At 43.1% G+C, this 27,343-nt stretch overlaps 4 protein-coding genes across 7 annotated transcripts in view; 1 reads left to right on the top strand and 3 right to left on the bottom strand.

Annotated features, from left to right (window-relative positions):
• slc4a4b (solute carrier family 4 member 4b) overlaps positions 1-7,849 on the bottom strand; it is a 38,836-nt gene extending 30,987 nt beyond the window's left edge. For 2 of the 4 annotated variants that reach the window (XM_031577128.2, XM_012840299.3), the window contains exon 1: positions 7,309-7,849. In XM_031577128.2, the coding sequence (XP_031432988.1) occupies positions 7,309-7,328 (20 nt within the window). In that variant the 5' untranslated portion in view covers positions 7,329-7,849. The remainder of the gene's footprint in view (positions 1-7,308) is intronic. The other 2 variants (XM_031577127.2, XM_031577126.2) reach the window with 1 other exon arrangement.
• A 609-nt stretch (positions 7,850-8,458) lies between these two features.
• Positions 8,459-12,953, bottom strand: dck (deoxycytidine kinase). The gene is made up of 7 exons (XM_031577643.2): positions 12,676-12,953; positions 12,105-12,220; positions 10,640-10,833; positions 10,333-10,480; positions 9,952-10,067; positions 9,579-9,678; positions 8,459-9,188 (listed from the first exon to the last, which is right to left on the bottom strand). Exons 1-7 carry the CDS (start codon positions 12,758-12,760, stop codon positions 9,162-9,164), a joined length of 786 nt encoding a protein of 261 aa, XP_031433503.1. The 5' UTR covers positions 12,761-12,953; the 3' UTR covers positions 8,459-9,161.
• A 1,263-nt stretch (positions 12,954-14,216) lies between these two features.
• Positions 14,217-19,302, top strand: c12h18orf54 (chromosome 12 C18orf54 homolog). The gene is made up of 8 exons (XM_012840304.2): positions 14,217-14,303; positions 15,754-16,059; positions 16,211-17,116; positions 17,666-17,819; positions 18,016-18,091; positions 18,208-18,402; positions 18,488-18,543; positions 18,777-19,302. The coding sequence occupies exons 2-8, from the start codon at positions 15,786-15,788 to the stop codon at positions 18,874-18,876; spliced, it is 1,761 nt and encodes a 586-aa protein (XP_012695758.2). The 5' UTR covers positions 14,217-14,303; positions 15,754-15,785; the 3' UTR covers positions 18,877-19,302.
• Positions 19,303-20,184: 882 nt separating this feature from the next.
• wdr91 (WD repeat domain 91) lies at positions 20,185-27,095 on the bottom strand. Its single transcript, XM_012840303.3, has 16 exons — positions 26,966-27,095; positions 26,509-26,639; positions 26,200-26,379; positions 25,744-25,951; positions 25,227-25,309; positions 24,925-25,031; positions 23,980-24,145; positions 23,519-23,674; positions 22,941-23,125; positions 22,672-22,822; positions 22,462-22,556; positions 22,092-22,251; positions 21,516-21,624; positions 21,304-21,416; positions 20,926-21,123; positions 20,185-20,550 (listed from the first exon to the last, which is right to left on the bottom strand). The coding sequence occupies exons 2-16, from the start codon at positions 26,629-26,631 to the stop codon at positions 20,386-20,388; spliced, it is 2,199 nt and encodes a 732-aa protein (XP_012695757.1). The 5' UTR covers positions 26,632-26,639; positions 26,966-27,095; the 3' UTR covers positions 20,185-20,385.
• Between the last annotated feature and the right edge of the window lie 248 nt (positions 27,096-27,343).

Raw genomic sequence — 27,343 nt, 5'->3', positions numbered from 1 at the left:
AAAGGAATAGTTGAATCCTTGGAGCGAAATCCCTGGTGGTATGACAGAGTGACACTGACTGACTCTGAGGGCCAGGTGGAGCAGGAGCAGGATTAGGAGCAGGGTGTGGAGGTGGAGCAGGAGCAGGGTGTGGAGGTGGAGCAGGAGCAGGAGCAGGAGCAGGAGCAGGGTGTGGTGGAGCAGGAGCAGGAGCAGGGTGTGGAGGTGGAGCAGGAGCAGGAGCAGGAGCAGGAGCAGGAGCAGGAGCAGGAGCAGGAGCAGGAGCAGGAGCAGGAGCAGGGTGTGGAGGTGGAGCAGGAGCAGGGTGTGGAGGTGGAGCAGGAGCAGGAGCAGGGTGTGGAGGTGGAGCAGGAGCAGGAGCAGGAGCAGGAGCAGGAGCAGGAGCAGGAGCAGGAGCAGGAGCAGGAGCAGGGTGTGGAGGTGGAGGTGGAGCAGGAGCAGGGTGTGGTGGAGCAGGAGCAGGAGCAGGGTGTGGAGGTGGAGCAGGAGCAGGAGCAGGAGCAGGGTGTGGAGGTGGAGCAGGAGCAGGAGCAGGAGCAGGAGCAGGAGCAGGAGCAGGAGCAGGAGCAGGAGCAGGAGCAGGAGCAGGGTGTGGAGCAGGAGCAGGAGCAGGAGCAGGAGCAGGAGCAGGAGCAGGAGCGGGAGCAGGAGCAGGAGCAGGGTGTGGAGGTGGAGCAGGAGCAGGAGCAGGAGCAGGAGCAGGAGCAGGAGCAGGAGCAGGAGCAGGAGCAGGAGCAGGAGCAGGAGCAGGGTGTGGAGGTGGAGCAGGAACAGGTGGGGCGCAAATAGACACGATGAACGGGAGATTCATAACGATCATACACCCCCATCGCACAAAACAACCACACTCAAACAAAGTGTATTGTATTAATTAGCCTATTAAGTATTGGATTGTATTAATTAGTCTGTTAACTTTTCCTGCTAGTCGTAGTCGGAGATTACAGGGGAGCCTTTTGTTTACTGCTCCAGGGCCGAAGTGTTCTAGATTCTAAACTCCGGGGTTATCTCCCTTTCCCTTCAGTCTGCGGTTGATGAGCAAAAGAATGGCAACTTGATTTGGCCCGAAGATTTATTCTCCACACTGGTTGCACAGAGTTCAACATTACAGCAACATAACTTTGCTCTGGTCGCTACATCTGATCTATCCGTGTGCATCACTGTACTCTCTCTCTCTCTCTCGCTCGGTCGCTCTCTCCCTCTCTCGCTCTACCACACCCACCCTGTAGCCTACGTGTTGCTCCATTATACATTATACATTACAGAAAATGTGACCTCAAACCTGAATGCATGAGCATGAAAGTGTAGTGGGCGATAGGCTAATATTGACGTTATGGATACATTTGTGACACGAAATGCAAAGGTTGGCGATTCAGTACCAGTGGCGAAAAAGACAGCTGATCCACCAAAAAATCAACCTAAAAGAAATTGAAAATTTCAATAAATTTGACAATTTTACATTACATTTCGTCATTTAGCAGACGCTTTTATCCAAAGAGACATACAAGGGAGATTTTAAGCTTGGCCTACCGTTGATAACACGATTGCATAGTAGCTCCTTTTTCTTTATTTTTGGAACTCAGCTCATTTGAGGCAAGTATTGACACCATTGCACTTTTATTTTCTCTATTTCTGAACTGATTAGTTGTTATTGATTTTCTCTATTTTTGAACTGATGTTATTTGTTATTGATTAAGATTTAGAGCTTATCGTTATTTCAATAAATTTGACATTTTTAAGCCTGGCCTACCATTTTATTGGAGCGATGAGGGACCGGTGGGGCTTGAAAAGGCCCCCTTGTTCAAAGTGGGGAATGACAGAAAAAGTTTGAGAGCCACTGCTCTACTGCTTGGATGTGGTGGCCCCATCCTCCATCTTCTCTACTGGACTGGTTGGGTGCTAATATTCTATTCAGCCTCACCTGGGTCGGGCGTGATTGCAGGTTCCATACGGTCTGTGTTGTACCGAGTGAATCGACTGAAAGGGAACGTAAGGTTATGCTTATAAGGAGAAGAAACGAGGTAGAAAACTAGTTTGCCCCGCACAGCAGCTGGTGCTTGGTGAAGAATGCTGGGCTGAGCGGTGAGTAAACGGTGGTGACCTGGCTTATGTAAGTAGGTGTGGCCTCCCTACGTCACCAGGTGAGGGCGTGACATCCCATACTCTGTGTTCTCATCTCATTCCTCTCCTTCAGGGAACAGTGGTTATATGCATAACCTTACATCTTGTCAGCATTGTTTTGTGATTTAATCCTAACTGTCAGGAGGATGAGGACAGAACAGGAGAAAGAGGATGCATCAGACTGTGAGACCGCAAAGGCAGGAAAAGGAGGTGAACTGCTTAGGGAAAGGAAGAGGCTAGGCTGGATATCTTTCCTTTTTAATTAGCCTTTCAAGGTTAGCTCAGTAGTGATTATCAGTAGTTACTGCTCTCCTGTGCATATGACTGAAGCTGCACTTTTTATCTGCTCTTCTGAATTTTTTCTTTTTTTCCTCTCCCCTTCCATGCCTGCTTTTACAGGGCATAAGCAATTGCTGAAAATATCGGGAGAAGCCTGTCAATGAAAGATGCTCTTGCATACTTGGAGCCATCAACAGCAGGGCTGGATTTGGCATTGCATTGATCAGAGCCTGCCTCTGCCAAACCTTTACTTAAAGTTGTCTTTGATACAGTCATATAGAAAATTCTTTACAAAATCTGGCAACCTTTCCAGCTCACAATAAAAGACCCTGTTATATACAGAGTACGTATGAATATCACATACACAGAAAATAATGTTGGTAGTCTTCCAAGACAAATATAAAAGTCAGCATACTACTTTCAGAGATGTTGATAAGGTAGTATGTATCTGTGCCATCAGCCAGTATGGTTGGTTTGTTATTGTGAAACAGTTTTGGGCTTGCAACCACCGTCTGAGGTTTCCCTCAGTGAAAGTAAGTACTACTGGGCAAAGTGTGAGGAGGAGGGAGGAGAGAAACAAATCATGTCGTAAACAAAGACAGGAAGGATAAACCCCAGTCCCAGTCCCAGTCCCTGAACGAGCAGCACACTATCTTCAATGCCCCAGAGAGAGAGAGAGAGAGAGAGAGAGAGAGAGAGAGAGAGAGAGAGAGAGATCTGGGGCTGTGGGACCAAAGCTGATGTGAACTGAAGAGGGAGAAATCGAGTAGAATATGACTGAAGAGATGAGAGAGATTCTATAGGTTCGAATCGTAGCACACACGACTCTCTCCACTGTAGTGAACTGACCTAGCAAGTCATAACTGACATTTGCATTTTTAAACTGCTTTAAGGAATGCTAGAAGTCTTGTTATCTTAGACACCATCCATTTCATCCCTCCAATGTACTGAGCAAAAACAGATGGCAGACAAGGATTCAAGGACCAAGGGACTAAACTGGAATATTTTAGCTGCCGAATATCTAAATATTTTGTTATTATCTTAGAGCATATATTTCAGCTACAGCCATCAGGATCTAATGATGATTTAGTGCAAGTATTTAGTAGTATTTAGAGAAGGAGGTACTATTTACTGCAGCGTTTAAAAAAAAGAAAGTGGAGAACAGCTGCAGTTCCTGTGAGAGGTGAAAGGTCAATTTTCCTCTGAACCTGGGCCTCTTCGCATCATGGAAGAAAAGAGGTTCAAAGAAAGATTAGTATCTGTGATCTAAGGGATATACACTGATGTCATATGGAAGACAAGAGGTTCAAAGAAAGATTAGTATCTGTGATCTAAGGGATATACACTGATGTCATATGGAAGACAAGAGGTTCAAAGAAAGATTAGTATCTGTGATCTAAGGGATATACACTGATCTCATCCATACTATCCTATAGAAATGATTACATTTGGATCGGTGGAGGAACCTCTGATGACCTGATCTTCCGGTTGAAATTGGTGATGTTTTCTTATACAATCAACTCTTGGTGACTAGATAAATGTGTTGTACTCTGAAGTACATGGTAATTATATATGCATGTATAATATTAATTTAAATAAAATAGATTTGAATTACCTTAAAATGACACAGCGTTGAGAATTACAATTAATCTTAAATGAATTCCCATTAGAAAATAAAACCCTGGGAACGGCTGAAGATGGTAATGTATTGGACACACCCATGGCCAGAGATGAGAACGCAGATACCAGGAAACATGATCAGTCTAGAAGTGCACACTACTCTTATAGCTTTTAGTGTGCCATTTAGTGACAACATTACATCACCGGCCAGAACACACAGTTCATGTTTCACCAATCGTTTTAACGTGTTATGAGTAAGAAACCTCTTATCTATTGTCCTTTCCAGAACAAGTGTGTTAAACACAATGTGCGTGGCATGCCTTGTGGAATATAAACCGATACAATCAACCACAAACTTCTGCCTTAAACATCATATATAATTATCTAGTTATGACACTATATCACTTAGAGTATAACTGCAGGCCTCACCCTATGGTAGCTTTTAGCAACATGCTAGCTAGTTCCCTGGCATCCAGCATGCCAGGTCATGTTACAGGCCAAATTCGGGGGATTCCTCACAGTCTAAGGCTCCAGAGAATTGTCAATCACATACTAAGAGAGAGGTCTGACAGGATGAAGCCGAAAGAGACAAGACAGGTGAAAGTCCAGATATATTTACAGGAGGGGTCAATAATTATGGATGTGGATATGGCTATAAGGTTTAGTGCCTGTGCAAGATTTCAAGCACGCCTCTCCAGTAATGACAGACCAAACTGTAGGTGACACTGATTCTTGGAAATGGTGAGCCAAATATGCTGGGCCTGATATCTGATCTAATCAACCATCTCCAGACCAATTCATTATTTAGAGATAATTCACTTACTCACATACATTTTTATTCACATTATTAACATTTAACATGTGTGTAGTTTTAAAATCACTTACTTCCAGCTAGGCAGGATGTGGAAGGGTGAATATTTGAAATCATATACCACATATGCAAAATACTACCTGGGACTCTCAAAATAATAGCAGGGTTGTCAACCTCTGCCAACCTAGTGAATTTCTTATCAAAGGACATTTCGCAGCCTTCCTTTTTTATCATAACCGCATCACATATAATGCTCCACTTTCAAGGGAAAAATAATACCTGCCCCCTCTAGTAAGCTTGCATTGGCCCTGAATAACGTACCAATTTAGAATTCTCTGATTGACACAATCTGTCAGTATTTTCTTAAAATCAGCAAGAATGGCAACACCATGCACCTGTAAGGCAATCAGTTTCACACTTGAGGGTAATCCAACATTAATACGAAGGTGTCTGTAGAATTGTCTCCATGTGAGGTGGGTTTGCCCAAAATAGGAGATGTATCGTGAGCATAGTAATGCTTGTTCAGGCTACACTTCTACTGACTTAATCTGACATGTCTGATAACAATTACAAGCAATACATACATTACATACACAAATCAACATTTATATGCTTTAGTTTGACAGGCTACGGTCACATCCTGGTCTCATCTCTACCCTTGAGCACAAGATTAGCCATTCACTGACCAAGGTGGGGTCAGTGTTTGAGATCTTAGATGAACATCGTGGCTAGGGTGACTATTAGACCTCCATGAACCCAAGCTCCCTGAAGTGTTTCCTTTCCCAGTAGCACACTAGTTGCACGTCATCGGCATTCCCTCTTAAGTCAGTTGCAAACAAGACCTAGTTCGTTTAATTGGGATTTTTTTTACAAGCTTAGAGCAGGCTAAGCTTTATGACAGCAATGCAGCCCAAATCTACTTAAGGCATTCGTCTAATACAGTCATCAATGATGGCTAAGATCAATTTGAGTATGATACAATTACAATGAAAAAATCGAAATAAAAACAACTCGAGGTGAATGAACTTAGCGTTACCAACCATGCCTGGCCGTGTGCAACCTCATCCTACTTCAGCTCTAATCCTACCTAATCAAGATCTCAGTAGCACTAATTAAACCAGTCCTCTTTGTCCTGAAGTCCTCCAGCGCAAGGGGAGGGACCTATGCCACGGGTCACGTCGATGTTTGAAGGGGGCTCAACTGGGCAGTGGTGAGAACACATAGGCAGCAGAACGCATGTCATTCAGATTGAATAAGTTAATGGGTGGAAAATGCATTAAAGAAAACGTATGGAAGAGGTCAGGCCCACTGAGAGTCGCACGTCGCTCATGTAGTCACCAACAGTCCAAACAGAACAGACATGACGTCTACGGACTAGTTTCACACTCCAGCTGTCAATGAGACAGGAATGAAGAATTCATACGTAGGCGGCCATTCACAAACAACTGTAACAACAGTCTACATACTCTTCCTTGTACGATTGCCACACTTTCCACTTCTATGGACAACTCCTCCTAAACAGACTGCATAATGATTTTGACAATGGAAAATCACTCTGTTTAGATACCCACTCTGCGAAATGGTACATTTGGAGACGTCTTTAATTGTCCCCATAGGTAGACCAACTCGCAAATAATCTCGGCTAGTTCGGGATCTCCACTCATAACGCCATTCACGGGCAAGATATGAATGTGTAAATCAGTTCAGACAGCTAGTATGGAGACTCCACATGCTATGCCTCGCTGGTTAGGCGCCTCGTGTGCCACCTGAAGAACATCAAGACGCTCACTATTTTCGCTGGCGCTTCTTTTCGAAATGTGTTCACAGAATAAAGAAATTAGAGAAATGTTGTATTAAATGTCCCTTGATGAGACGATTCTAAAATGAAAATCTGCAACACATATGCAGGCGAGGGATCTAATTGATTACGACAGCTTCTCGGAAATAGATGTGTCGTTGTCTACCCAGTTGCTCAAATTCAGGGACTTTTACTGTAAAAAAAAATCAATGCAACTTTTAAGAATTCCCGCAGCAAATTCAGTCACTTTTGACAACAATCACAACAAACCTTTGAAAGATACTGATGGGACTACAAACACGTCGCTAACCGTGCAAGTTAATACTGTTATAAGAAAATATTTAGGCTAATCTTGTAATATCTGACGATATCGAGCTGTATTGTCATGGACAGGCTTCATGTCTGTATACAACTTTGAAGGCTGACAGATAAGTTTGTCTTGAGAGCAAGTCTGCTGATGGAATACGGCTCAAGAGAGTTGAGCGAAAGAGAAAGGATTCACGAGTAACAAAAAGTGTAAGGCAAGAACTTTACTCTAAAAAGTGCCTCTCATGCCACCATAAAATGCAGTTAGACTGAGATGTTTAGAGTTAGCTACCCAGAGGTTTTCAACAGATTGAAAGGCTTTTCACGTGTGTCACTATTACAACAGCAAACAGAAACCAGCCTGCAAGTCACTTACTTGGTCTTGTCACTGCTCATTTTGTCCACGTTTTAAAAAGTCTTCTTCCTTTCTCTCGAGTAGCAAGTCTTCAAGGTTGTCCGATCTGTTTGCTCAGCGACACGTTTAAGGTTTGGAGCAGCAATTCTCTTAACTTCCAACCAATGCAATACATTAATTAGGCCTACTGAAAATATACGCTGGAATTTCTCTAACACGCAAATGAGGGTCTGCCACAATAAGGGGCTATCTATCTGGTATCAGAGTTATTTCAAAGACACTATTAACTACACCAAAATGAACTTCTCTGGCTCTCATAACGCGGCAGATCTCTAACAACGATTATGAAAAAGTCTTCCACGTTGCGTTCTTATTAAAGTACTGTGCCACTCTTGGAGCGCACGAACTGTCTATGTTCAGCCTGTCTTTTCCATATTTAAAGAACGTACCATCCCTCTTTCAACGTCACTCTACAAGTGGGAGGTGAAGACGGGGGGTCAGAGAGTTAGTTAGAGCGGCTATCCTGCGCTGCAGTGGTTGTTAAAATGGATTGACATAGCTTAACAGGTTTTGCCCCGCCTTGAGCGTCACGTTTTGCTATCCTGCAATTGATCAAGGCTCCTTTCAGGTTAGTCTGTCTATCGTCAGAGTTCATTTCTCCGACATCGGTACTGACAGGTAGCCTAAACATGAAGAAATGGCTCAAAGTGATGATTACCTATTTCTATATCACCTTCTTCACCCTAGTGTGAACGGTGGCCGAGGTTTACTAATATAACTTGACAAAACAGAGATGACACTGATGTAGGCTAAAGACTATATCAGGTGTAACTCAAAGAGCAAGTAGGCTAACTGTGGATCGCCGATCTGGACAAAAGTCACGCAATGTCGAACAAATAACAAGTTATTACTATTTACGAATTACAAACTAAGTAGCCTACAGTTACTGATAATAGCCTACCCTGAACGACACGCTTGGAAATAACTCCTAGCTTGGTAAACATTCCTACAAGGACACGCTGAACGCAACTGTGCCAGGGGATTTTTTTAATTCATGACGTAGGGTAATTCTGAAAGTAACTTGCAGGTGTACCGTTTGCATCGTTTCCCAGTGCCGGTAAATGACCGCTCACAGCACACGCAGCTGTGATATTAGACATTACGAGGCATTTGAGAACCGAGGCAGCTCTTGACAGTTACTGCACAGACTTTGCAAAATTCTGGAGATCCTTCACTGAGACGAGTTAGAAATCACAGTACACAGTATCAGTGTCTCGGATGGTCAAGGGAAAGGCATATAAGGGGAAACTAAACACCTTCAGTTTGGGAACGATTGACCGACAAGTTCTCAGTGTTTATGCACCAATATCGATGTAAGTTTAAATTTACTTAAGGACCTACACGTTCAGTAATCACCTTCTAAACTCTCATAAACTGTACTACACTCAGATATAATCACGCCTATTAGAGATCTGCTACAAAACCACACAAGCATCGGTCTCAGATTTTGTTTGATTTCTCAAACATTTATTAGATGTGAGTTCATTTTAAAAACATCCAAATACATATGAAATATAAAAACCATCACCATCACTAAGGTGATAATTAAGCATAAATAAAAAAGGTGAAAAGCACACATAAATGACAAAAAGCCAATGAACAGAAAGGTGTGTAAGGATAAACAGATTGGTCCATGCAGTATGGAATTTCTTTGAAAGTCAATAATTGCATTATATTTTTAAGTCCATACTGGCTGGAGTCGTCATGGTATATCTTCTTACAGCCTCAGGAGGATCCCCAGAGACTTTCACACACAAAAACACAAGCTCTCACACACACACACACACACACACACACACACACACACACACACTTCACAAAGTGCTCAGGAATTCTTCAACCTGGGAAAAACAATGATGAATAGAAGACATTACACATAAGTAGTGTAAACATTTAGGCACATGTATACAAAGCAAAACATTTCAATCTAATGTGTTACATTAGACAATGTTGTGTAAGCATTGAGCACTGACTTCCTTTTATTGCACCACCATAAGATACAAAAATAAATAGCAGGCCTCATTAGTGCAGCCAGCATTAGTTTGGAACCTACCAACAAGTACTATACCCACTCTAAAACTGATTACAACATGAACTGGACTGTACAAGCAAACCTAATGCAAATGCAAACCTAATGAATCTACAGTTAGGTTACAGATACAAATACAGATAAAACTCACAGGCGAAACCACTTGCTTTTAATGAATCAACAAAAAAAATAGTAGTCAAACCTTTTCAATCATATTGGAGCATTTTTCCATGTCTCCTTTAAAATCTTCATTCACGTCCAGAGTAAGTATAGGAATTTCACTCAGATACTCAAACTCCATACTAAGAGACAATGATGAAGTTGGATGGATTAGTATTGTGATTTTATGTATCTTTATGCAAATAGTGCAGATGTTTGTCGCACACTGTTTAGTAAGGTAATGAATGGCCTCGATGAAGTATGCTAATATATGCTTACTGAAAAAGCAGTACATCTAGTTCAAACATTATGTTTCTTTATTTATATCATTTGTTTAGCAAAGCAGAAAATGCCAGTAAGCATTCTCAGTAGGCCCGTGTATGGTTCTCACTGTGTGATCATGAAGCAGGTCTCACCTGAGGTTCCGCTGCTGGAGCCAGCTCTCATGTTTGAAGTGTAGCTTCTCCATGTACTCCAGTGGAATACCCTGCTCCTCCTCTCGCCCCCGTACACGCAGACGCTCCATACACCGCTGACAGAAGGGAAACAAGACAAAACAGTCATTTTCTGTTCGCACACGTTTGTATAGGTTGTAATGTTCAGCAATTCAATGAAAAAAAGAAGCTTTGTATAATTTTATTTGAAAAAAATAAAAATACACACTAGTCTTGTAACTGAGCGTTTCTCATAGGTTAACACAATGTAATATATATATATATAGGTAAATATCTAGTTTGGTCTAACAGATGAAACTGCAGTATGCCTTTGCTGACTGTGAGTAAATGCCAGTTTCAGACCTCAGGCTTGGCACGCAGGTAGATGATGCCATCCAGTTTAATTTGTTTGCCAAACTGATGGTGCAGCCAGCTATGCCAGTCCTGGTATATGGCCCACTCCGTCTCATTTACACACTCACTTTCATACAGGTTAGCGGCAAAGATGTACCTGAGAACAGACGAACAAGAAAAGGATTAGTCATTAAAGCAGGGAACATCAAATCAAACAAAGCAAAAGGCAAGTACATGTTCTTGCTCTCTTGCTGCACAGGCAAATGAAAGAAAGAAAAGAACATGACTTCAAAACAAGAAGCATGATGGCTCTTACCGGTCACTGTAAACAGAACGCTCAAAGAACTGCACTGGGTTTTCCGCCTCTCGCAGCTTCCCGTTGGTGGATTTGATCTGGGCCCTGATGCGGCTCATGCAGGCATAGCTCTGGAAGGTGTAGGCCCAACGCTCCGGCTTCTCATACATCATTTGGAGAACATTTCCTCCGCTCTTCTGAGACGTGGTCAGCTCCTGAGAGAACAGGAAGCCAGGTTTTAAACACTGGGGTGAGTGGTTCTGAGTAGAACTGCAGATCAGTCAAATACATCTTTACTTTCACACTTTTGTCTTGTAACAGTGACAAACTCTCCCTCAGTATGCGAATAGACCAGCAATGAATGCAATGCAGCCTGACAGTAGACGAGTAACAGTGATCGTGTCCTTACTTCTCACACAGTAAAGCACCTTGGGCTTGTGAGGGTACGATGCCCTCTGGTGAGCAGACTACATGAGGAGTTGGTGACTCATGATGGAGTCAGTAAGATCTGAATAGTCCTATTGAGAGATTATTTTAATACACCTGATAAGAGATTATTTCATTACTTAAGAGATACCAGTTATGAACATAAATAACAATAAACCAACTGAAAAAAAAAACATCAAAGTTCAGTGCAAGAAGCCATGCTCTATGCGCCATTATCAAACCCGGAGAGGCAGAGGTTATTTTCAGATACTATTATTGGTTTTGGTGTCATAATGTGTGACAATGCATGTAGGGTACATCTTGATAGTCATATGATTATAGCTACAACTCATAGAAGTAGAGAGTATATTCAAACAAAGTCCCTTTCCCTCAATAACGAATGAAAGTATTAAACAGACACTGTTGCTTCTACAACACGGTATGTATAAATAGTAGCTGACCCTGTGTCAGCATCTGGAGCAGTTGTTGCACTCAACACACTTTGACATTTCTTGACTGTCTATTCTTATCTCTGATCTGGGATGAATTTATGGTAACAATGTTTATGTTATGTTAATAAGGGTATATTGGACAGGATTTAAGATTAAAGGCGCAGCCCTTGATCCTAGCAAAAGGTTGTTGAGATTTGAGCTCCATGACACCCCTCCCTTCTACGCTCCTGAAGCAACTTGGTTGATTGGCTGGAATAGTGTATGGTTTGGTCTGAGCCACTTTGTCAGTTTGGCAGTCAAGTTAATTTCTATTTGTCTTTGAGTGAAGCAATTTATAGCAGTGTAGTTTGGGTGGGGTACGTTAGGCTAGGCTGGTGTGACTCTCCTCTAAGCATTCAGCTGTTGACTACAGTACCATGAAGCATAATCCGCAGGGATATCTAGTAACGTACGAGCAGGCAGCTGCTATTTAACACGGCCCCAACAAACAAACTGCCAATTTCTTTGACTGTATTTGACATTTAAAAGATGATAACGCCTCTTGCAGATTGTTCAATATTGTCCTCTAACCAGGAAAATTAGACCAATACAAGATTTACCTAGCTTACCTCAAACTCGTTTTGGTTGGTTTGTACGTTGCACCACCTTGCGATCGGCTCTGGCACGACTTCCCAGTCCCTGTTTCGCTTCTCCAAAAGGCGCACGAAGGTCGACTTCCCGGCGGCTTAAATAAACCGAACGTAGGCATTGTTGTGGGTTACCAGTATCAGAGACACAACATAATGTACAGAGTATTGATCTGTCTATAGCAATGATTTTCATTGCTTGTTCAAGTTTCATTGCTTGTTTAAAAAATGTTTAAACTTGATTAAAGCTTGCTTGTTTAAAACGGAAATAATATAATCAGTGTATGTGCGTCTATGATCAAAATTGATGTAACAAACTTAAGGAAAACTATATTTTGTGGCACATTTGGCGCCTTAATTAACACGCAGGCTACTTCCAAAACAGCTGCGTGATTCGCACCTGTGTCCAACATAACACAAGCTACCTAGGTGTACAAAGTGTCAGGTCCTTTTATCCAATTAAAATGAGATGATATGCGTTCACTTATCCATAGTCGGATCCACTATGTTATCAAACAATACAACGAACATTAGCTGTTGCCTCCATACTCACCAATATTGCCCTCAATGGAAATCTGCTTAATTCTTTTCTTGCCATCATCGGGGCTGGGACATGCTCTTTTCGGTGTTCGCGACATAATTATTTTTTGAGTGTATTTGAAAATATTTGAAATATATCAAAAGACCGTGAAAGGCAACCCGCACGTATAGTCCGACTCGATACACTGTTCATAGGAAGGTTTTAGAATTTTGGCGCTACTTTTCCCCGCACTGTCAAGAATGATGAAGCACCGCCCACTGTTAAAGGAGCCGAGTCGAGGTACAGTCAAGTCAAGAACTATTGTAAAAAAAAAAAACACACAACAACCTGTAATTTCATTAACATACACATATTTAGATGTATTGTGACCGATCCGGTGTTTTCTTTGCCCTTAAAGATTTGTGTTTAAAAAGGAATTTCAAAAGGGCTTTTTAGCCTAATGCCTGTCGACTGAAATTGACTGATATCGATCTGCCAAATTATTTAGAAATTGTCTAGGTGTGCCTTCTCTCACCTCTTCCCTTTCTGGTCCTAGGCATTTGTTTCTTATTCTATGTCCTGAAAACGAAAAATAATTGCATCTAACCACTTGAAGCGAATAAATAATATAGGTCTCCTTAAAGCAGCAACAAGAAGTTCTGTTCCAAAACTAGCAAGCTTACCTAAAAGGCATGCAAAACCGTGCAAGCACCACCAACAGCCCAGTTGACACTGATAGAAGCTTGCCAACACACTAACTGGTGTCTTTTGGCAGTATAGCTGGCAATGTCATGTTAAAATTACATAGTGCATATCCTGGATGTCTAATGGGAAAGAAACAGGTGTTTATCTGTCCTTCACATGACCTATCATGACATATGACAACATGACATATGCTATCAAAATGAATTTGAGGATGGTACCAAAACTATCTGCCTATAAAACCGTACCTCAAAAAGTGTGAAATTGTTGCACAGTGTTACTTTAAGAAGGACGTCCTTATTGTAGGCCTTATTATTATCCTTATTGTGGCCTTATGCTAGCAACGAACCATTTCTGATAAGGTTGCGTGCACACCTTTAAAATAAAATACCACTGAATGGCGTCTGGTCGATGTGACGTTATATCCGGCAGTGGCTTGTGAAAACAAGCTGGCAACCTACTGTGAAACTCGTTTTTGAAAAGTTTTTTTCATTTTACAATTTTGCTCAGAACTGCTAGCTACAAGGACATATCAAACACTGATTTTGACAGCTGTTTGTTTTCACCGAGTTGCCTGCAACGTGATCGCGCAACGTCACTTCTGGTTATTCGCCGACTCTACAGTAGAGAGTGAAGCGGGCTTTTCTATTTAGGGGGCGGGTAGTAGCAGCAGTAGCTACTGTGATAGTGGCTGGCAGGTTTGCAAGTTAGTTTTCAGCCTAACAGCACAGTATGCTTTCGTGAAATGTCCGCCTTTGTAGGAATCAGCTGCCCAAATCTGATCAGAAAATTGGTAAAGGTTTGAGACAGAGATTCATAATGTTAACTGAAGCTTGAAATCTAGCTGAATGACTGAACTTTTACTCCAAAGATTTTACATGGTTATCAAAACCAACCTGTTGACTGTTTCCTGCTAGACAAGCTATGCTAGGTTTTAAGTAACAAAGTAATTCCACATGGTGAGTTCAAACGTATATCTTTTACAGTTGCAGTGTGTCCGAAGTAAACTTGTTATAAGAGTCAGAGTGTATGCAAGTAATTATCGACTCATTTTGTGTATTCTCGTTACTTTTGAATTTGCTAGCGAGCTAGCTAACAGAGTTATCAGCTGAGATTTACGTATCTAATGTAAACAATGTCAGAGACAGCAACGCTAGCTAGCTATCGGAACTGTGCAGCATAAAGTCACGTAACATTAAGCACTAGCGGGGCTTCAGTTGGTGGCGACCAAAGCTCACGGCTAGCAAAAATGTATTCTGTTGAAATTGATTCTGTATGATCACTTTAAAAGTTCAACAAACACAAAAACACGTTTAAACAAAGTTTCTGGTGTTTTTCATCAAATATATTAATTTATAGTCCTTAAACACACAACCCATTTTGGCTGCCTACAGAGGGAGAGAACGAGAGAACCACTGCACTAAGCTCTTGGACCTGTAAACATGCCAATAAAGCTCAAGTTCCCCAACGTTCTCTTTTCGCAATATGTGCAGCAATCTGGAGATGGATGAGCTCTCCACTAGCCAGGTTTTAGGCTTTCTTCTAACCAATGACATTAATCTGGCTACCTTTTGCTAAATGTATATATATATCACAATTCCTGTGAGTTGCGCACATAAATAATGTTCCTTTAGTCAAACTAAAAACTTAATTTAGGCCTACTTGCGTGCCGCCATGGGCGACGAACGTCTCACAACTTGCGTGTTTTTTGTCAAGAGAGTGAGCTGCAAACATTGATCTGGATAAGGTGGTCAATACGTTTGCAGGAATGAAATGGAGCACGGCGAATTTGACGGTTAATGTTGTCTCGGAGGTCTATAGAACGCGGTCACTTCGAATGTGAAATCAAATACAAACTGTTAGCCTATTTCTAAGAATACATCAATCAGTTGTATGTCTACATTAACATTAACACAATGTCTAGCTATAATTCAATGTCAATTTCTACAATTATTTTGTTGAGAATTAAATTAGGATAATGGTAAAGATACAAAACTATGTCTACAGTTCAGCTTCTATTTGCGCTTGGCGCATGATGAAAACGGCTGGCTTGCGCGTATGGTAGCATAGGCTATGTGTTTATTATTTTTGCAGAACATAAAGGAAACACACAGTCGATTTCATATGATTCACTGAATTAGTGGGTCATAGGTTTAACTTCCCACCAAACAAATAGTCTAGCCTAAAATGCGATTTAATAAGGTGTCCAGAACCAGGACAGCTGCGGTAGAAATAGCCTACGTCAGTGTACAAACAAGTTTCCCTTGGTAGCCTATAGACTTTCAGGGGCAGAAAGTTGTGTGCTTAAGAACACTCACTGTTCCTCTTAAATTTACATTGACTACTGTCAAAAATGTGCGGTGAACAAGCTGGCGTGTACTAACGTGTACGGTTTTTTTTCTTCTTCAGGAAACCGTAACCTTAAGTGTATAAAGGACAGAATGACTACTGCTGGCGGTCTCCTGTCCCCCGAGTCCACTGTTACATCGTTATTGGCTAGTTCTGGACACCTCGTGAGCACTTTACATCCGGAATCCTCACAATCCATTTGGTACAAAGATACAAAATATGAGTCTGCTTCAGAGGCTCTGGATGCATACATTGCTGACTTCAAGTGGACCCAGTTGACCTCAGGGCAACCTAGAAGACATCTGAAGCTTCCAAAGACCCCAGTCACCTCTCGTCTACCCCGTTCTGGATTGAGGAACAAAGATGGTAAGTTTGATATGTCAGCAAACTCGTGTCAGCTGCAGTTACATATTTTAACAAAGGCAGTGATGTCCTGCAATCATTTTCTTAGTAATATTGACTACTTGTGATGTAAACTGGTGGTATTGGTTATATCCTTTATGTGTGTCTGTTCCAGTGCTGAAGGATAGCCTGACTGACAGGGAGTTGAATTTCCTCCGTTTGCCGGTTGGGGCTCAGCATCGAGATCCAGAGTGCCTGAGCCTTAGCACAGATGACCTGCTAGTGCTGCCCTGTGACGGCTCCCTGCCGGTCACCCGCACCTCTGCTTTCCTCTCCCAGTCTGGTATGCAGCTACCAGGGCACAGCTCCTGTTCTCAACCTCAGCTGAGAGCCCAGCCCAGAACCACGGTAGGCCAAAAGTCCCATCCACAACCCAAGCTTAGAGGCCACCCTGTTACACAAAGCTACCGTCACTGGTCCTCACTCAGACCCAAGCTGAGCAGCACTACAAAGACTGCTACAAAGACTGCTACAAAGCAATCAGAGGAAAGCTCACACAGGATCGAGGCAAAAAAACGAACTGGGCGGCTAGAGGCCACTCCGCCAGGAAACATGTGGCCAGGACAACTAGAAACTTCAGTTTCCACTGGCAGGGAGGTTCCAGAGGACGCCGCTATGACCCACCATTATCCGCGTTGGATGACCAGTCAGAGGTCGGAGATGGATTTCTCTGGGATCACCAGCGTTCCTGAGCTGAAGTATCCAGCATGGCTTCAGGAGTGTGACCCTCCAGTGGAGCCCAGCGACATCACACACCCCAGTCGTGCATCCGTCCCATCCTGGCTGGGCGAACTGGACGAGTCATATCAAGAAAGAAGCAACAAGAGGACACATAAAGACTTGCCCGGTCATCAGAGGATGATGTGCAGTTCTGGGGCAGTGCACAGAAACCAGACAACATCCCTCGTGCAGACGCAGGCCGATCACTTATCTTTGAGGGAGCTCAGGATGCAGTTTGTGGAGCAGCTAGCTTTGGAAGAGGAGAACCAGAGAGAGGCTGACAACAGCCACCCTTTTAGAGGTCAGAAAGTTCAAAAGTTATTTGCTTAAGCAAGGTCAGTCATGGAATGTTGTGAGCAATCTCAGTGCCTGGTAGCTTCTAGGAGCAATAGCTACCACAGGATGTGTTTGGGTTGGACTAGCCATTTGAAATGCTATTAATTCATGCTATGTAATCATTCCCACACAGATTTGTTTGTTGTACAGGGATACACACAACTACCATAAGAACAGATGGCTAGATCCATGGATCAATCTGTCACATGAACTCTCCCAGTAGCAGTTAAAAAATTTTTTTTAGGATTGGTAAAGTCTCTCAAAAAACATCTTTGTGTTTTTGTTTTGTGATGTTTTGATTGATTGAATAAGTATTTACACAGGAAAAGGCGAAGAGTACCATCTTATATGCTATAGTTTACAGCCTTCAATTTAAGCTGGTTTTATTTTTTCTGTACCACTCCAAAACAGATTTCACAACAAGTACACTAATGGGCTGTGAAATGGTTCTACCTGGAGCACTGTTGCGGTAGTGTCTTTGATGGTAACTAGATGGTTCTCCTTCTGTTTGTAGATGATAAGATCGAGTCTTTGATCCAGAGGGCAGAGCAGGCTCTGAACTCCCCCTCATTGGGGATCAACAACCAATCAGACAAGCAAAGCAGTCCAGGAGGCACAGAAGAAGACTTGGGGGCAGATCGCTCTTGGGATAATCCGCCTGTGACATTGTTAGTGAAGAACTTCTTTCTACGTGCAATCTTTGACAGCTGAATAAAGAGAGTTTGAAGGGTGAAATATATGTAGTACATATATGCAAATACAAATATTGTATTATCCTTTGGTTCTTTGAACAGACAGAGAAAAGTGAAAAAGCTACCCCTATTTCAGAATAATGTGAGGTGGATTTTTCTGTTTACCCTGCAGTAAATCTCCTGTGCCAGTAGGGGTCAGTGGCACTCCTCAGAAGTCTGAGGAGGGCCAGATTAACATCAGAGAAGAGGTTTGAGTTTTGCATGAGTAGTGGCTCCCTTTTTAAAGTCTTATTCATTCTTTTTATTCATAAAGACCCTGCAGGGTGATTGTCTTATCTGTCCACTCATTGCCTGTGCTTCCCAGACCTTTGGCTCAAACTCATCAGGATACAGCAGCAGGAAACATCCTGGTCCGGTGGAGGCCCTGAAACAGATGCTGTTCAGCCTACAAGCAGTGGAGCATAAGGTTGCCCAGGAAAACGACCCTGTTGCAGAGGATGCGTTGGGTGCTGATAAGAGGACCCCACTTTCACAGGAGCACCAAGCCCTAACAGGAGAGGTCAGGGCTTTAACCATGTTTCTTTCAGTCCTTTAATAGGGATGTTTATGAACTAGCCTTTAATGCCTTTTTATGCTAATCCAAGGTTCCTAACCTGGTGGAGGATTACGAGTCTGTGCCTGGTGGCGAGTCTCTACAAAGGTACGCTTTCAGTTTTTCTAAATCTGAACACAACTACTTTTTTAATGTTTTTTTTTTTTTTTAAATGCAGCCTTTCAAGGATCTTGCGATGAGAACTGGCGGTGTCTGTTTTGTGATTGGGGTTTGGTTAATGTCACAGGGCTCTGCAGTGTCTGTTTTGTGATTGGGGTTTGGTTTATGCCACAGGGCACTGCAGTGTCTGTTTTGTGATTGGGGTTTGGTTTATGCCACAGGGCACTGCATCACCTGGGACGACTGAAAAACCTGGTTGATGACATCAAGGAGAAGAAGGAGAGAGAACCGCAGGCAGGGAGAAACCACCATGTTACGTGACAGGGCCACAAGGAAGTGGCATCCAGGAAGCCTATAAGCCCACGCTACACCTGATGGCCTATAAGCACACGCTACACCTGATGGCCTATAAGCACACGCTACATCTGATGCACTATAATCACCTTTATGTTGCACTGTTGGCTGAATCCACATTAGGACCATTCCCCTGCTGTGTTATTTACTGATATGAAAAGCCAGTTTTCAAAATGTATAGAAATACAGATACACCAAAATTTTGAAGACAACATCAACAGAATGTCTGTATTCTTTGGTAATAAATCCTGAAGGAATTTTGACATACTACAGTGTACAGTGTTTGGCAGGCTGAGTAAATGTGTTATTTTAGGTCCTGCAAAAATGAGTTCTGGAAGTGTTTTATGTCCTTGCTGATCATTTCTTCTATTCCAAGTTGCTACACAGTTGAAACACAGTGAAATGTATCTCAGTGCAAGATCAATTCCATGGAATACAGCTTCACTAATTAAAGGATGCCATTATGTGCATCTGGATAAAATATTTTATACTATATTATACTATACTTTTATTTTACCGTAACTTGTTCTGCAGTATGATCAGACTCAGCTCTTTCCACTGAGGAATCAAATTAAACTTTGCATTGAACTTGAGCTCTAGCCTGACGCTAATTAGGGAGAGGGGGTGAGAAGAACCACAGGCAGTGCAGTGAGTGAGAAAAAGAGGGATGAAAGAGAAGTGAGAGAGAGAGAGAGAGAAAGGTGGTGAAACAGTGACTCAGTCATTACTCAACTGCAGTCAAGATGCCGGTCCATCTCAGGCGTCCTCCGTCTCAGCTAAGACTTCACGGTGTGTGTGCGTCAGTGATAACTCTGAAGTTCTCAGGAACTAAAAGTACCCTTAAACAGAGGACACTAGAGGACACTTTGCTATTTTGGAGGATTTCCCATATCGCATCTGTAATTTGACTCCATGCAAAGAATAGGAATGGAACCTAATTAATGCAATATGTCAGAGAGCATAAGCTGACCGTGTCCAAGTTTGTGCTGCTAGTGTTTCGATACCACACAGATCTTGTATGGAAAAACTCAGCAGAGTGGCTCAGAAGACAACTACTAGAGAAGCTGTCGGCAAAAATGACAGTCCTTTCAGAGGTATGTATAGACCCAGTGCCCTGTCCCCATGCCTTCAGGATTGGATCATAGTAAGCCTGGAGGCATTTTGTTTTTTAACAACAAAACCTACACACTGCACATGTAATCAGTTGTGCTATATGCAGTTACACATCTATGTCCGAGAGAAAAGACTAACACAAAATTAAATAACTCAGATGGGTCCATTTAGTCCTAATTTAATACCTCCTGGTGTTAAATACAACCATTGCTGATAGCACTGGTGAGAGCAGTGTAGCCAGTGCTGATAAAACTGCTCTAAGAGAGTTAGGTGATAAGACAACAGTGAATGTGATCAACTGCGGCTGATGCACAGCACTACATCACCAGAGTCAGGGATTGGAATCAGCCACAAGTCAACCAATCAGGACTTTTGGGCCAGAAGTGTGCTCAGCTTAATCTTTCCATCCATGGAGGCGGTGAGGCAGGTGCCACAGTCCACCGCAGAGCACCAGTCCACCGTCACCACAGGGGCCTTGTGCCCTCCCAGGGCCAGGACACTCTCCAGACCAGTCTCCCCCTTATTTAACTACAGGAGGAAAAGAATCAGAATCACGTACACACCCAGATAGATAGACAGAGTCTGACATATACAGCACGAAAGGAAAATAAAATGTACATATTTGTACACTTTAACTGGGTAACTGTGATGAGAGATGGATACAGGCAGTGATGCAGTGTATGTACTGCTGTCATCACACACACACACACACACACACACACACACACACACACACACACACACACACACACACACACACACACACACACCATGAAGTGGAAAGAACAGAACTAGAAATGGGGCTGCTTGAAAAGGTTGAATAAAGCAGCACTTGTAGGAGTGAGGATCCAACAGCGAGAACAAAACGTCCCACACATGAATGATGGTGAGGCAGGGACTTACCCTGTAAATGAGACCTCCAGTGCTGGAACAGGTGAGCACATGCTGCCCCTCTGAGTCGAAGGCGAAGAGCCGGCCGCGGGGCACCTGCACCTGCTTGTACCCGCTGTACCCCGACATTACGAAAGGCCCCGTGGCGTCCTGAGATAGGGAGTACTCGGATTGCTTCACTCCACTGCGGTGGATGTTCCACTGGATAAACTGGAGTTGCCATGGTCACACACATATACAAAGAAACACACGCAAACAAAACAAGACACCACAAGATCAAACAACAATCACTACATCAGGAAAAGCCAGTGGGCTAATACTCTGATAATTTGTTTCTCCAACAACATCACACGGGCTAGCAAAGTGAAAGGACTATCAATGAGTCTCCACCTTGCCATCTTCGCCGATGCTAAACACCGTGTTTTCATCGTAGCTGAACTCCACACTGTACACCTCTCCGTCATGGGCCTTCCAACTCATGGCACTCTCATACCGCTGCATGTCTGTGGAACGACAAGAGGAAGAGGAAGAGACAGTCAGAGGGACCAACACAGGCAATGAGGAAGAGTCCATGCTTGGGAAGGCTGAGGTAATCATCTCACCAAAAAGCCGAATGACTCCATCAGCAGCTCCTGTGACCAGCAGGTTTCCGTTGTGGTTGAAGGCTGTGCAGTTAATGGCTACTGGTCCAGGTTCCAGAGAAAACTGAAGCTGAGAATATGGAGAAAGAAAATTCTGTTATTAAAGACAAGAAAATCAGGGATTATGCAATTATTACAAATATATTATCAGTATGCTAAAATGAATACATCATACCCTGCCTGATCTCATAGCCTGTCAAATCCCCAGTAAGAGTACCTTTCCTCACTGGTGTTTAGGCCCTACACTTCAGAGTGTTTTCCCTGGCCTGAGTGAGCACAAGAAGATAGCCTTCCAGAGAGCACTAGTGATGGGTGTCCACAGGCAGGACCACAGAGACACCATCCCTCATCTACCTGCTGTTTAATGGTCTTGGTGTCCACAGGCAGAACCACAGAGACACCACCACTCATATACCTGCTGTTTAATGGTCTTGGTGTCCACAGGCAGAACCACAGAGACACCACCCCTCATCTATCTGCTGTTTAATGGTCTTGGTGTCCACAGGCAGGACCACAGAGACACCACCACTCATCTACCTGCTGTTTAATGGTCTTGGTGTCCCAGAGGAGGAGCTTCCCAGAGGCAGGGAGTGCGTTATGGGAAACCGCCTCGGACCCACTGCTGGTGCGAGCGGCATGAGCTGCTGCTGAACACACAAACGACGTGCCACTCGGGCTATAGGCAAGTGATAAGATCCTACATGAAAACACACACACACACACACACACACACACACACACACACACACACACACACACACACACACACACACACACACACACACACACACACACACACACACACACACACACACACACACACACACGGGTCAGACACAAGAGACCAATAAAATAGTGAGTAACTGATGAATAACTATTCTTCTTTCCTCTTGAGTGCTGCTCTTACCGCGGGTGAGCTTCATCGATGGCCATCTCATACAGGTTCTTCTTAGCGTCTGTGTCATACAGGCGTACCGTACCCACGCCACTTCCCAACAGCAACTAATGGTGGAGAGAAAACTCAGAATTGGCAACACCGTACGGTTGTGTAGTTAAGATGAACACAGCAAGATGCCAGTTCAGTGTAGAACAGACTGAAGCTCTTAAAGATAAATACCAGTCTGTCTGGCTTGGTAGCCCATTCCAATGACAGAAGGGGCGACTTGGACATGATGGTGGCTTTGGTCTGCATTATGGGATTGAAGGACCAGACTTTAATGACGCCGTCCACGTCCAAACTCGCCACTCTTCTCCCCGAGCTGTCCACCCTGCACACGGACAGAGGAACAAATCAATCATACATTTTTATTCTTTGTTATTTGTTAGATCAAATAAATGAGATGTTAGATCCTGCCAAAGGAATGGCAGTGTGGGAGTGCAACCCACCTGCAGTGCATGATTGAGGAGTGATGCTCGCCGTACTCGTCCTGACTGAGCTTAATGAATGGCTGCTCCATGCATGCGCCGATGTCAGCGCTCGCTTGCGCCTGATTTGTGGGCGAATCTGTGGGATTACTCATCACCTCTGTATTGGGCTCTGAGTCAGAGCTCTCTCCCTTTCTTTCCACATTCTGAGGAAATATATCCACACACACACCCAAGTTCTGAGACGCGTATTAACCCACTCGTGGAGAACAAGGTCAAAATATTGAATTCGGAGCCATGTCTGAGGTGACAGGCAGGCCGCAACAAAAAACTATTAGAGACATGAGTCATATCTCTAGTGTCATGTCTCCCACAGAGAACAATGGTACCAGTTCAAACTATACCACTGCTGTCCAAAAGGCTTAATTAGTATTCCCGCCATCAAATTAAAACATTAATGGGGGCTTTATGAAAGAATGACAACTTGACCTGGGGAATCACTTCATGTTAAAGCAGACATGAAAATAGTGTGAAAAATGTGAAATTGTCAGTATTGTTAGGTAGGCTGGTAATGCATGCTGCCACGGCGCCATATGGACCTGCTGGATGGGCTTGTAGAAGAGCTCTTTCCTTTGTTTCTCGTGATCCTGCTGCCTCTTTTGTCTGGATGTGCCTGCTGAGGACTCGGGCGTCATCCCCGTCACAGGCACCATCTTAGGCTCCCGTGCTGGAGCGGAGTCTTTAGATTTCACCACCTGGGGACGAGGAGACAAGCCAACAGACACAACACCACATCAGATATTAAACATGCATGAAGCCTTTCTGAGGTTTTTTTTCCTGTTAATTAGGTTAATGAAGTAGAAATTGGGACATTTTTAATGACACCTAATTCTGGTCACTCGAACACGTGATGCAAGGTCTGCCAAGTGGCTCTTTCCAAACAAAAACAAAAAGTCTTCCAGACTTCAGTTATCCTCAGGGAACACTTAAGTTCAGTGCCTCAAGCTGCTGTCTCCGACAACAGGAGCTTTTATGTATCCGGGAAAACATATGGGCTCACATGATTGGCTACTGTGTCCTTTCTCCCCATGGAGGACTGTGTTGGCGAGGACCCAGCTGCTTGAGGCGCCTTGGCAGGTGCCCGTTTTCCTTGGGGGAGGAATGTTGAGAAGAAATTGCGCGGGGGGGTGGAAAGGTTGACTGGACGCTGGCTGGACACCAGGTCTCTGTGTGTAGACAGAACACACACCAACTCAGATTATTTCTATCTCTCTCGACACACACACACACACACAAACTACTCCCTCATCTGAGATCACTCCTAGTAAATTAAATTCCCCCCACCCTCCCCCCAAGACACTGGGCCATTGAAGAGAGTAGACTGAAAACACACTCCGTTCTGGGAGAGGAAGAGTTTCGGTATAGTGGCCCTCATGAGTGGAAATCTTTCTCTCTTGTGAATATGTGTTTGCGAATGTTCTCAAAGATAATATACCACACTCTAACGTAAGCCTTTCCTCTCACCAGATATGGACTGCTTCAGTGTGTAGATTCGGGTGAAACTTTGAATAGCTCCTGCAAAGCTTTTAGTGAAGTTGTGCGCTAATAATTGCTGATTCAACACCTTCACTTATCCAGGAGGCCCACTCGTTATGCTTAGGACACTTCAGAAAGAAACATCACTGTAATGCTCCCATAGCTGCTCATTAAGCATGGCTTACAAATCCTGAAACTGCTCCTAACATCTTCAAAAATAAGCACTCTCACACATCAGACATGGAAGTAATCAATGGACTCAACAATTCAGGTGAATTGTTTATTAGTCCTTCATGGCCTTGTACTGCCAACAAAACACTGCCAACAAAATCTTGACTGTATGATAAATATGTTACCTCTGTTCCGCTTCTGAATGTAACAGCAACCAAGAATCCTAACTTCTCCATATATTACAATATTAAAAGCACCCCTGCTCCAATACTAATCCCATTCCAAAGTCAGTCCTCACAGCTCAGTGTCTCCGAGTCGATCCATGTGTTGAACGTAAGGCGGAAGCCTGTGATGAACCGTCTCTTCATCCTTCTTCTGACGAGATTCTCCTTGTAGTATAAATAACTGGGAGTCGGATGAAAAATATTATAAACAAGACATTCCTCAAGCAGGTACACTTATATAATTAATCTGAAACGATAGGAATTTGCTACAAATTTCCAACAAGGAAAGTCTTTGACCCATAGGTGAAGACTGTGAGACAGAAATTGTGATGTGAATATTTTAGAATGTGCCTTAAATATCTGGTATGTGTCTCACAGTTTGTCGGAGTTGTTCGTACTCTTCTTGGAAACTGGTTGTCCTTTGCATCTCTGCATCAAAGTTTAGAAGCACTGGAAGGGGTAGTACTGTTAAGGAAGAGCATTATTCACTCATTCACTCCTCCTCATATTTCAGACCCATTTGGTATGCCCACTATCACAGATATATTTATTTTAAAGCAGTTGACACTTGGCTACTCCCATAAACAGCTATCTGTCTGAATAGTTAATTGACATTAACATTGATATTTTCATAATATGCCTTATGGAAAAATACTCAATAATCTAATCTTCCAATTTCTACAGAGCCATGGCAAAAATAGGAAACCCTTAATCACGCCACCGTAGGGTTTACCTCATGTGTGTAACGAACAAGCATCAGAAGAGATGGCTGCACACCATGTGCTACACTACATGTAGTACTACTCGAATCTCAGAAACACAAAAACATAGAACATATATTCAAAGTTTGTGTGTTTGCATGAAACTCCTTGACAACTGATTCCCAAGGATATGCATGCACTGGAAGAGCACACTGAGGAAGTTGTGAAGTGAGACGAGAAATGTGTCAGCCCACTGGCGGGAAAAGTAAGGTGCGAAGACTGGATTCTGTTCAGGGGAGGGGATGAAGGGCAAGATGAACCACTCGCGCCATTCTGCCTGGCCCTGAAGCTCCACAGCTTGCTTCTGGAAGAACTCCTGAGTTTTCTCAAGGTTCTTCATCTGGAGGCAACAAGAGAACACGTGTGAAAACACTGCTAGACATTTTTCTCATTCTGTGCTTTAGTTAATGTCAATGACAAAATCTATACAAACATATGATCGTTTATGTTTGTTCATGGCAACCAAAACCAAAGTGATGCCTCTGACGAATTACAACAGTAATGGGGCAAATACATCATGCAAGAGAAAAACACTTTTGAAACTTTTAAATTCCTTTTTTTATGATGGTGGCATGTATAGACCATAACCTGAACAGTGTAGACAAGGTAATATCGGAAGAGGCTGGTTCTGAGTTTGCTGACAGTGGGCCTATAGACATCTTCTAGACGACAAAAGAGACGTCGATCAAGGTAGCCCCAGTAATCCTTCAGTCCTGTCAGGTCGTAGTTCTGGATGAAGAGCTGCAGCTGTTCGATGATCTTGTCGACCTAGGTGGGTGGGAATAGCATGTGTACTACCAGAGTCGGTTATGTGTATCACAGAGACACAACATCCATTGAGGAACATTATGTACTTATGTATCTGTAAGTGTGTGTACCATTTAAAATTATACCTACACGGAATCCTTTTTCTCTGTCGGTTTTTATTTCAGAATCGAAATATTTAAGTGTGCTAGTAAACCCCCGGTATATTAGGTACTCCTTGACCAGGTCATCTGTTCTCTCCACGGCCGATGCCATTTTGGCCTCTGTGCAGAAAGCAAAAGGGTCCAGACAAAAGCTCATCGGTCACTGACACATGTATTTATACCATTAGATAAACATTCATAACATTTCTGAAGATCAGCAAATCAAGGAACCCGTTGCTTAGTTCAACTTAATCGAAGTCAGCAAAGTGGGCCTAGCAAAGTAGGCTACTAGTCAGTCATTCATTGCTCTACCTAGCTGACATGAGAATCTATCCAACCAAGGCAGGCTTGTATATTTTGCGACGTAAAGAAAATGCTGTATTAACGGTCATTGACATTTTCAGCATGTATGTACATTCGGAACTAGCCACGCTTTTCTTTCTTACCTTGAGTTTATGTAGAATTAAGAGGAAATTCGCTAACTTTCCTTTATCAACAAAGCTTGTGAAAATACTTCCTGTTTTTCTCTCATTCTGGTCATCATGTGATTATCTACTGACGCCACGTGACATGCAGGTCTAATTCTGTCCGAACGAGAGCGCTCTTGTAACAGTAACAATTTTAGAGTTTCTTCTAGCATTATGCTTGTCTTTAAACACAGGGTTGTTGTGTGCTGTTGTTACGACGCAACAAATGAAGAGCCAGACCACAGAGTTGTACAAAAATACTATTTATTCCTATATAACACAAAACACAGGGTACAATAGTGAGTGCCAAGCACCAGCACCAAACGCATGGTGTTCACCAGCCTCCAAAGCATGGGG

Source organism: Clupea harengus, chromosome 12 (genome assembly GCF_900700415.2).
Source record: "Clupea harengus chromosome 12, Ch_v2.0.2, whole genome shotgun sequence".
Taxonomy (NCBI): Eukaryota; Metazoa; Chordata; class Actinopteri; order Clupeiformes; family Clupeidae; genus Clupea; species Clupea harengus.
This window is presented reverse-complemented; position numbering and strand designations above follow the sequence as displayed.

What these genes read in the sequence shown, in the direction of transcription:
- dck (XM_031577643.2), bottom strand. Translation starts at nt 12,760, where the DNA reads ATGTCGCGAACACCGAAAAGAGCATGTCCCAGCCCCGATGATGGCAAG. An exon ending in TTCCATTGAGGGCAATATTG is followed by an intron (nt 12,221 to 12,675) that starts GTGAGTATGGAG and finishes GGTTTATTTAAG; the next exon opens with CCGCCGGGAAGTCGACCTTC. An exon ending in CCAACCAAAACGAGTTTGAG is followed by an intron (nt 10,834 to 12,104) that starts GTAAGCTAGGTA and finishes CTGTTCTCTCAG; the next exon opens with GAGCTGACCACGTCTCAGAA.
- c12h18orf54 (XM_012840304.2), top strand. Translation starts at nt 15,786, where the DNA reads ATGACTACTGCTGGCGGTCTCCTGTCCCCCGAGTCCACTGTTACATCG. An exon ending in AGATTAACATCAGAGAAGAG is followed by an intron (nt 18,092 to 18,207) that starts GTTTGAGTTTTG and finishes TGTGCTTCCCAG; the next exon opens with ACCTTTGGCTCAAACTCATC. An exon ending in GGTGGCGAGTCTCTACAAAG is followed by an intron (nt 18,544 to 18,776) that starts GTACGCTTTCAG and finishes TTTATGCCACAG; the next exon opens with GGCACTGCATCACCTGGGAC.
- wdr91 (XM_012840303.3), bottom strand. Translation starts at nt 26,631, where the DNA reads ATGGCATCGGCCGTGGAGAGAACAGATGACCTGGTCAAGGAGTACCTA. An exon ending in CTACCAAGCCAGACAGACTG is followed by an intron (nt 22,557 to 22,671) that starts GTATTTATCTTT and finishes CTCCACCATTAG; the next exon opens with TTGCTGTTGGGAAGTGGCGT. An exon ending in CCAAGACCATTAAACAGCAG is followed by an intron (nt 21,625 to 22,091) that starts GTAGATGAGTGG and finishes CCATATTCTCAG; the next exon opens with CTTCAGTTTTCTCTGGAACC.